The 10578-nt window shown below is 47.6% G+C and overlaps 1 protein-coding gene across 1 annotated transcript in view; it reads right to left on the bottom strand.

The window, feature by feature from the left end:
- Positions 1-643: 643 nt before the first annotated feature.
- Positions 644-10578, bottom strand: part of LOC103771798 (solute carrier family 41 member 1-like) — a gene marked incomplete at its 3' end in the record, with an annotated part of 18900 nt that continues 8965 nt past the window's right edge. The window contains exons 2-7 of the mRNA XM_008939114.1: positions 8269-8376; positions 7379-7450; positions 6429-6573; positions 4144-4290; positions 1449-1593; positions 644-727 (exon numbers count right to left, since the gene is read on the bottom strand). Coding sequence (XP_008937362.1) covers positions 644-727; positions 1449-1593; positions 4144-4290; positions 6429-6573; positions 7379-7450; positions 8269-8376 — 701 coding nt within the window. The remainder of the gene's footprint in view (positions 728-1448; positions 1594-4143; positions 4291-6428; positions 6574-7378; positions 7451-8268; positions 8377-10578) is intronic.

The following is a 10578-nucleotide window of genomic DNA, read 5'->3' as shown; positions in this document are numbered from 1 at the left end:
CAGCACAAGAAGGATGTAGACATAGTGCAGCGAATCCAGAGGAGGGCCACCAAAATGATCAAGGGATTGGAGCATCTCTTGTAGGAAGACAGGCTGAGGGAGCTGGGGCTGTTCAGCCTGGAGAAGAGAAGGCTCTGGGGGTCCTTATAGTGACCTTCCAGTACCTGAAGGGGCCCACATGACGGTGAGGGAAGGTCTGTTCAAAAGGGTTTGTAACGATAGGACAAGGAGCAATGGATTTAAACTAGGAAAGGACAGATTTAGACTCAATATTAGAAAAAAAATCTTTAATATAAGAGTAATAGATCATTGGAATGGACTGCCCAGAGAGGTAGTGGAGGCCCCAACCCTGGAGTCATTCAAGGTCAAGCTTGATAGGGCCCTGGGTGACCTGACCTAGGTAGAGATGTCCCTGCATTTGTAGGGAGGTTGGACCAGATGACCCCTAGAGGTCCCTTCCAGCCTAAAACATTCTATGATTCTATAAGCTGGGCTGTAATGAGCACCAGTAGTTTCACTTCCACTTGTGATGGGAGCAGGGACTTGAACACAGACCTCTGTGGAGGGGCAACAGTGGATACCATAACTTGGGGAGGAGAAGGAGGCATAAATAAAAGCATGCATATAACCCCCCCAGCCCAACCTACCATTAATCACAGGCGTGAAAACTGCCATGCCTTCAAATTTTGGGTCAGTTACTGTTTTGTCCAAGATGAGCCCACCAATGCTGTTAAAAAAGGACAAGCAATGAGGGTGAGTCAATCTCTTTTCCCAGGGCAATTCCTACACTGTGAAAACAACACACTGAGATGAATGACTGCATCTTCCCCATGGCCAGGGCTGGACTATTCACCATTTACTCCTTTTACAGCTCAGTTTTCACCAACAGATAGCCTTACAGTTTTTGTTAATGGCATAATAAGGTCAGGAAGATCTTCTTGCCCACCCTTGAGCAAAGCTGATGGTAGCCAGGGAAACTGTATCATCCTCCCCATAAGTTTTACTACACTTCTATACTGGTCTTAGCAGTTTTTTAAAATTCTCTCCCAGATCTCAGCTGGGTTTGAAAGCTGTAGCATAGGGGGAATGAACTACTTGGCTCTATATTCACCAGTCTTCTGTCTTTATTGCTGTATAAAAATGAGGTTGAAATCTGACTACCAGTCATGGTCACCATCTCTCTTTTCCAGTTCCTGGCTTGCACCCACATGGAGCATGGATGTGCAAGTGAGATTTAAAGTGATGACTTCCTTTTTCCAGACATTTGGGGGCTCCTTATCTGCCACCTCACTCTTGTTGGAGGGCCCTCCACCAATGGCTGAGAAGCACTGGACAAACACCCTTCTGCTGCCCCTTCCAGTTTCACTTTTGATGGCTTTCTAAATGAGCACGAGGTCTCTCTGCAGCACGGAGACACGTGTGGGCTCAGGAGCAGCTCCTCAGTTTACCTGCTGATGCTCATTGCAACAATGACTGGATGCCATCCAGATTTCAGGACTTCAGCAAGGGAAGGACTTTGCTTGGCGATAGCAACCCAGAGAGGGATCATGACAATGAAGACAGCACAGATCAGAGGAGAAAGGTATTTCATATCTGGCAAGGAAGAGAAAACTTGAATTAAATGCCCATGGCTTCACAAGTTGCCACAATCATTTTGCACAAAGTCTGGAAGAAAGGCAGTGGGGTTCTTGCTCTCAGTTATGTTAGCATAAAAATCTTATGAACCACGATATTCCCCACACAGCCACCTCACTCCAGCCCTGAAATCCATAATCAATCCCTGAAACTCACTGCTAGAGGATACTGTTTGAACGTCAGCAGGATTCAAAGCAAGTTATATTTAAAGATGAGCAAGTCTCCAATTCCATCTCCAACTAAGCAAGACAAAAAGTTACTAAATTTCTGGCTTCAGGGTACAAATGAAACAGCAAGGCAAAGGGGAAACTCCTGTGTGCAAGCTGTATCCCAGACAGACCCTCACGCCTGCACCTAAACCAAGAGCTAATAGCTACTTTTGGTGGCAAGCTAGCAAAATTGCTGAGCAGCTGGTCTGCTCTGTAGGAACAAATGCTCTCTTGCACATATAAGCCAGTTAAGATCCAGGGTTTCTTTTGTGCTATCTTACATGTGTTTCCATTAAGTGCTTTCTTCCATTTGGTAAGGGCATAACCTTGAAGTGACCTTTAGAAGCAAAAGAATTAAAAACTAAGTAGATGTGCAGCACTAAAAGAAAATAAACATGACTCAGAAGCATGAGAAACACCTTCAAGCAATGGGGATGATGCCAACCCTTTTGATATAAAAATGCTTCTTCAACAAAGCTCTCCATCTGGTCTCTGAGTTGGGGCCAAAGGCAGTGGGCTGAAAGGCAGACTGTGCAGGTGACCTGGGAGATGAAGCAGGCTCAAAGTGTGCATTTTTCAAAGTGAGCTTGGGGATACCTGGATGAGGTAGCACTGATGTGATGGTATCTTCCACGATTCTTGCACAGAGGTGCACTCTTTACGTGTGGCTTTAGTGGCACTGAAATGCAGCCACTTCTGGGGTGTAAACAGCTGCTGTTTTTTTACCATTTAGAGTCATTCAGGACAGACGGGTTGTATGACAGACTTTGATGCTGTACAGGATCCCCTTGTTGTTTTGGGCAATTAATTCCTTCTTAAGTAATTCAGACAGAGCACTGGAGTCTATCAAACCTTATCAAAGCCCACAGAAAAACTCCTGGTAGGATGAACAACTAAGGTCTCCACATTCCAGTTCTACCACATTCTCTCACACACAGCCCACAAGGCAGCTGAAACCCTTTGGCACAGTTCGTGTCACGCAGGACTGGGAAGGACCAGGACTGGTTTTTAAAAATTTGAAAATCTTCATTGGCAAAAGGGTATTCTGCAGAAGGAGGCAGTGCTGCGTCAGGTGGCACACGGCACTCCAAACTTTACTGACTTGGTGGAATTTCTGAAGGATACATTTTGGTAGGACCTAGAAGTTGTCACAACATTGACCTGTCCCTTACTACATATTGAGGAGGGAAATGGATTTATACAACCACCATCAACAGTGCTTCCTCCTACCAGCTTCACCTCATGCTCCCAATGACCAAACGTCTGCATGCTCTTTTCCATCTCAAGAGGCTCTTAAAATTACTCTGAAAACACCACAAATGCTCTCTGGTCACAACCATAGATGTTATCATGTTGTTCTGCCGTGTGCTCTCTGGGAGATAATATCAGAGGTGTGGTGACTGAAAGACAAACTAGCTCTACAGAGGCAGGTGTGATGGCGTCATGGAAAAAGCCTATGAGAGAAAGGCACCTCTGAAGCTCGAGGAGGACTGGACAGGAGCCTCTCCCTGCAGAGTGCTGCTCTGCTCCCTCGCTTGCTGGCATATGGAACGTGTTAGCACAAACTGAGAACAGCTGCCTTGCTGCTTCTGCTCATGCTCTGAAGCAACATTTTGGGTTTCAAACAGTATGGAATGTGCTGGGTCTTTTTATTTTTGTGTTTCTGTTCCCGGTTAGGCTCATGGAAAACAGTCTAGCACCTTAAAAGCAACAGTCAGGCATATATCACCCAGCTGCAACATGTTTTGAGCTTTCCAGTGTCAACAGGTGCCCAAATCTTTGTCAACCAGCAGCTTAGCTAACCCCACAGCTACAACCCCTCCTCAGAGTCCTGTGAGCATAAACCAATGCAGCACTGCCTCTCTCCCTCCAATCTGATAATATCTTGTTTATCCAGACTCTCCACATGAGAAGTTACAAGAATATTTGACAAATCCCAAACCGCTGAAACTGCTTTGTGAGGAGGGACCTGCTGTTATCCATGCACAGAAAGTACTTGTGCTTGGCTAGCAACAGGTGCAGGAACAGAGTCATTGTCACATATGTCAACCTTCTGCTCCAAACGCTGCTATACACACTGGTCATTTCTTTGACAAATCCCAGTTGTGTTTCTTCAGCTCTGCCTTCCAGTTTGCTGCTAAAAGAGAGCCTAGAAAAAGCCTCTTTGGTTATTTTTCTACCTCAGTGGCATGACAGTCTCCACTATGAAACACCTCAGAAACGAGTAAGCACCCTGCAATAATTTCACAAGGATTCATCCCTCCCTCACTGAGCTACAAAGCCCTGCTAACGGCTGTACCTATGTATTTGAAGAGTGTGCTGCTGATTCCTGCCAGCAGGGAAAGGGTTATCAAGTCTCCAAGGCTTGCTGCAATGGGTGTGGCGACATTGTCTGGATTGATCCCGACTTTCCTTGCTCCGATGATCACGCCAATCATCACCAGACCTAGAGAAGACACAGAACAGGCATCAGAGAATGAATCCTGCTGCATTTCACCCCAGAGCCTCTGTTCTGGTTCCCAGAGGGACGTGGGGTCTGGAAAAAGCAAGAAGAAGATTGCCTGTAGCAGTACCATGCAGCTGGAGATTGGACATCCCCAGGAATTTGTCCTTTTGCTTTTTCGCCAACCTGAAGGGCATGACTCTGCCCTTATGAACTGCACCAAAGGCCCAGAGGCACACAAGCAAATTCCAGGGATCAAAGGAGATACCAGCAGGCAGCCCAAATGTAGAAGCTCCCCTCCTGAGCAGCCTAATCTTTGCTGCCTTGAAGCAGGACCAGGCACAGAGCACACTCATAGATAAGCACACAGCAGGCATGCAGCAGCCTCCTGGTGCCATCCTCTGCTCTGGATTCCACAGCACAAGGATATTTTCCATATTAGACCAGAATATCTCTGAGTTTGAACCACCAAGGAGAAACAAGCTTCCTTGAATTAGGCTTGAATTAGCCTTTTGGCCCAGCCATCAGACTGACCCCTCATGTCTCAGTCTCTGGGGCTCCTTTAATTTGCACTGGGTGGACATTGATGCTGTAAGCAGCTCCAGAATCATGGGGTTATGGAGATGGCCCACATCACCTCTCCTTCCCTGTCCTCTGAGCTGCGCCTGGAAAACTCAGCTGCTTTTCAGCACTGTTGGAGAGGATGGAAGTTTTGCTTCCCCAGGTAAGTCATGTGCAAAGTCCAAAGCCTGATGACCATGTGTGAATCCCTCAGCCATCAGATGTCTCACAGGCCTGCAGAAGAGCCACCTGGAATAAACTCTCCCCAGCCAGCCTCCACTGCTGCGGGACTAGCAAGGGCAGCCTTGAGACAAGACACATGACACCTCTTCAAAGTCCTTCCGTGATACACCAAAGGAAGCCTGAGAAACAGTGGTTCCCTCCAGATCACCACCTCTCTGTGCCTTTTTGCAAAGGGACACCAAAGCTGGGCGTGCACAGGAGCATAGGCTCTCCCTTAAGAAATGCCACATGTGCACCTTTCCTGACACAACATCCCTTACAACGAAAAACACCCTCACACAACATGGCCTTCTGCACAGAAGCCCTCCCAGGCACCCACGCTCCCCTCCCCACAGCACAGCTTGTCCTGCCTCCCTCCCTCCCTGCTCATAAAAATAGCAGCTTCCCATCGTGCACACCCACACACAGCCCATCTGTGACCATGTACAGGGGAGAAACTAAAGCTAGCTGAGAGCCTCTGATGGTCCCGCAGCAAAGCCTCTCTCTGTGTCACACCAAGCAGGGAGATGGAAGGGAAGAGTTTAATGAAAGCTGGGGTGCTGTTTTTCTCTTTTAACAACTGCCTCATCCCATGTTTTTCATCAAAGGCATCTACAGTCACCCTTTGACTCCAGCTCCAGGATATGCACTTGCTCTAACTTGTCCCTTCCATTTAAGAAGCCTGCTGTACTCAGGGCTGCCAGCTCCCTCTATTCGGGGTGTCATGCTGCCCTCGTATGGCTGACCGACAAACTGACATCTCCAGGAGCTCCCCGAAGGGCACGGAGCAGCTCCTCCCCACCGCCCTCGCAGGGGGAATAGCCAGGGGAGTGGGCTGTCTGGCTCAGAGCTCACAGCAGGCAGGGCTGGCCACAATTCTCCACAGGGTATTCACTGGGTGACCCACGTCCCTCTGCAGCATGGTCTGGAGTTGTCTGCTAACAGACTCAGTACCCTGCTTTGTAGATGGCATCACTTCGTTCTTCCTCAAGAAAGGGACAGTGTAGATGGCTAACGTGTCACCCAAGACATGGAGACAGCGTGTGCATGTGTGTGTACACCCACGTGTAGCATGTGGCATTGCTCCCACAAGGTGAATCTTCACCTGTCAGGTCAAGTTGGACAGTCTGATTGTTGCCGTGGCTGCTGAGAGCCCAGAGAACAACACATCCTGGGAGAAAGGAAGCAAAGGCAGGATGCAGAGGGGGTGAAAGCAGCAGCCACAGAACTAATGCTCCCCACATCCCTCCTCCCTGTGCCAGACCATAGGGATGTCAGCTGGGCATCCCTGACAGAAGAGACAAGTTTTTTTGCACCTGAGTGTGGCATGTTGGATCTGAGGAGCCAAAGGGACTCACCGAGAGAAAGTGCAGCGACGAAGGCTGTGGTCACACTGCTGGCACACAGCACAGCAGCCTGGCTCAGCTCCACAGAGCCCTTGGAGATGGCTCCCAGGATCACGGCAGCAACAGCAGCCAGCAGTCCCACCACGGTGGCCTGGACCTGGGGGTCAAAAGACAGCTGGTGAGCAATCATCCATATCTGCTCCCAGGCAATCCTGGCTACACACAACCACAGCATTTCCACACAGCTAAGTCTGCCAGAGATGCTGATTGCTTATGTACTTAAGCAACAACCCTGTAAGGCTCCACTACATTAAAACAAATTTACTGACAAAGTTTGGAGAAAAACTCTGGAGGCCTGCAAAGGGCAGATAACATTTCAGCGAAGGACACCAAGTCCATCAGCAAAGGAATAGCCCTGGTCAACACAAAAATGGGCTCTCCCTCACCACAGCACTCCTAGCAAGCTGAAAGCTGTGGAAGGAGATAAGGGAAAGCACAGACACATGTTGCAAGCCCTGTGGCCTTGCCATGTGCAATCTCTAGGCTGGTTGCTGGATTTAACAAGCAGCGAGAGCTACAAGTGTCACATTTACCCATCTCTCCCCTCCTGCCCAAGGCTGATTCCCAAACACTGCCAGTAAATGACAGGCTTTATCTAGGGGAGGTTGTGAAACAGGGACTGTGCTGCAGCTCCCCCTGCAAAAGGAGGTTTTTGCATTATTTCTGTTTCTCTGCAAAGTAAATGAGTGTCTGGATGTGTGTTGCAGCTAAACAACAAGGTCTGGGGCCACACAAAGCTTTACTGGAGGTCAAGTTCTGGGCTCTGCCTGGCTCTGTTGAGAATACCTGCCCCAAAACAACAGCTTGGGATTTAGCACTGCTGGGAAGAGATGCTGTTGGGCTGCAGCATGGCAAGAGAAATGGGCCTTCTTCCTCTTCTTCTTCCAGCTGAGGGGACTCACCTGGATAAGGGCTAAATTGCAGGTTGCCATTTTCCATTGCTTCTGGGCATCATCCATCTGTCCAGTGTTAGCCTAGGAGCCAAGAGAGACACCCTGAAAACCCATTCCTGTGGTACAGGTGGCTGCTGGAGGCAGTCTCACCTGGTACCTGTGGGAAAGAGGCTGCTAAAGCCCAGGAGAGACAAGTGCAGGTCAGCATCTCCCAACCTTCCCTGCACGTCCTTCTCAACACATCTCCATCATGCTCCAGCCCACGGGTATCAGAGGCACACATGGAGGTGCAGAAGCATTGCAGGGCTTTCAGCTAAAGGGGGGGGCACATCCACCACATTGTGCACAGACCAAAAGCTCAAGAAACTAAACCATTTTTCCTCTTTCCTTCCCCCTAAATTGCTCTGTTAAGCTCCAATTTCTCCTGAGACATGCAATACAAACAGCCCCAAGTAAACAAAACTGCTTAGGAAGATAAGAGAAATCAAATCCAGAGCAGCAAAAGCTACTGCAGATACCAAAATGGCTCGCTCTGCTCCCCCCAAGGTCAGATTGCTGGGAAGCCCTGGGTCTCTCAAGGACCAATACCCACAGAAAAACAATCCAGTACTGAAGCTGACAGCTGGGGAGCCCTGGCTTTGTCTCCTTCATGTGTCACAGGGCCCCAAATATCAGCAACTGGCCACCCAGGGATTAATTCACCTTCAAAGCACAGATGGAAATTCTCTGTTCCAGTTACAAAACGAGGGCAAACACATTATTTTAACACTCACACCCCACTAGTTTCTGCTTAGCAGAAAAGGGCATGTCTCATACACACAGAGTGGTTATATAAAAGCAGGGTCTCCTGATGTCTACAGCTAATCCTCCTCCCCCTCTCCCCCCTTGTTAACACTTACAGCAGTAGAGAGCCTGGATGCCAGCGTCATCTCAAGATTACCCTTCAGGCCAACCAAGGCAGGAACCAGGATAAAAACTTCCGTAATGGTCCGAAACACATCCCAGTGCTGGAAGAAAGCAAAGGCAACGACCTCAGCTTGTGGTGCTGACCAGCCAAGGCTGCTGCTGGGCTCTGTTGTGCATATGGGGGGCAGATGGTGCTCCAGGCTAGCTGCATTTTGGGGTGAAGGAAGCAACTTTTAGCTTGCAATATTCTTTCTGATCTCATGCACAGCAAAGCACTATCCGAACAGGGAAGGAACTGTCTTCCTGAGGGCAGAAGATGATTTTGGAAAGCTGCAAATTAAAATGTGCCTTTAGCATTAGCCAAGAGTAACATAAAAATAATTAGGGTCCACAAGCCAAATGAAGTACAGCATACTCTCCATCCCTTGGACTGACACCAGATACAGGAGCACCTATAGCTACCCAGACTCATAAGAATAAACACAAAGATCTGGGAATGATCTAACAACAAAAAAAAAGTCTCTGTCTGTCTGTCTTTTCTTACCAAACTTCTAACTAAGCATCTAAGACTGGTGGTGGTGGGAAGGAGACTTTTTGTATCTCTTCTCCCCAGGCAGTTCTTAAATCTTCCTGTTACCAAGCATGCTCCCAGCAGAGCTGGAAAAAGGATTTTGAATTAAGATATCCCAGAAACCCGACTGCTGGGCCAGTATCTTGATTATCATTGCTCCTCCAAAGCTCAACTGCACATTGCTGTTGAATCAGTTGCAACACTAGAAATGATCTGAAACCTTAAGAAACTTTGTTGATCAACAGGTCGTCTCTAATTTATCTACCATATAGTGCCTTGGAACATAATTCATTCATCCCCTGTGCATGCAAGGACATTGGCAAAGTCCCCCTGTAGACAGTGAGGTTCACACCAGGATGAAATCACAGAATGGAGCAGCTGAAGTAAAACCACCTAGCCTAACATCTAAGAGTAGAATACAAGAAAAAAAAGAGCAGTGGCAATGAGGCAGACCAAAGGTCCATCTAAGCTAACCTTAACTTCACCGGTAGGCAAATTCAGATGTATAAAACAAGAATGTACAAGTATGACAAGTAGATAGGATAATTCTGTGTATTTTCCAGCTTGCAACTATCTGCCACAGGGTACTGAGCTGGTGGTGGTATTTTCTGCACACTCACCAGCGTTTAAAGGATTTCTCTTTCAGGTACTCATCCAATCTCTCCCCTCCAGCCCATGTGCCATCCTCTGGCAAACATTTCTATAGTTTAGCTACATGTCATGTGAAAGATGAACTTGTTCATTAATACTAACTTGTCACTGGCTAGTGTCATCACAGTCCTGAATTCTCGTGCTAGAGGGCAAGATAGAAAACAGATTCCTGCCCACCTTCTTCACACCCACTGCCACCCTATAAACCTGAAAATCCAGGAGGCTGGACAGGCCTGGTAAATATTGACACGCTGAGCTGCCAGCCTGTTAGGAAATATATACAGGGTGTAACAGCTCGGTGTTTTGCTCTGGCTGTGCCATGGGAAGCTGGTGGTGTGGCTGTCTGCTGGGAAGACCTCACAGCTCCCTTCTGAGTCAGGGTGAATGGCAGTGGGGCTGAGCCAGCCCTGAGCACACAGTGCAAGACACACCTCAGAGGTGCAGATAACAGGCAGAACATTATTATCAATACACAAAGGCACAATCCCTGGCAGTGCTGACCTGGAGTTAGTCATGTTTTAAAATGTTAGAGCTAAGTACTGTTGAGTAGACAATCTACAACATAATAGTCACCTTATTTGACATGCCAGGATTTTGTTTGAATTTGTTAACATGGAACTTAAACACCTGCTAGGGGCAGACATCTCTTTTAAAGATTCAAATCTCCCTCTCCCTTTCTCGTTAATTAAGAATAAAGATCCAAACAATTATCTCACACCTTCAAAAGAAAGAGGAGAAAAAAGAGACTTCATAGTCCCAATGTAGAAAGCCCCAATCAGTTAAAATACATGGGTGTGCAGAGATTCATATTTAAGACCTTGCATATTTTGGATATAAAAAGCAACAGAAAAAAAACTTTGTCTTTTCTGTGCATGTCACTTCTAGGAAATAGGACTTTTTTATATCAATGTAAGCTCCAGTCCTTCTGTTCATGATGAATTTTGCAGGTCTCAGGCCCTCATGACAGAAGTTTGAGCATATGAGGTATGATTTTATTGTGGATGACTCTAAACTGTGGGGAAGGGAAGGGAAGGGAAGGGAAGGGAAGGGCAGGGGAAGGCAAGCACACGGACGCTGACCA

This window comes from Merops nubicus, unplaced genomic scaffold, assembly GCF_000691845.1.
Source record: "Merops nubicus isolate BGI_N331 unplaced genomic scaffold, ASM69184v1 scaffold41140, whole genome shotgun sequence".
In the NCBI taxonomy this organism is placed as follows: Eukaryota; Metazoa; Chordata; class Aves; order Coraciiformes; family Meropidae; genus Merops; species Merops nubicus.
This window is presented reverse-complemented; position numbering and strand designations above follow the sequence as displayed.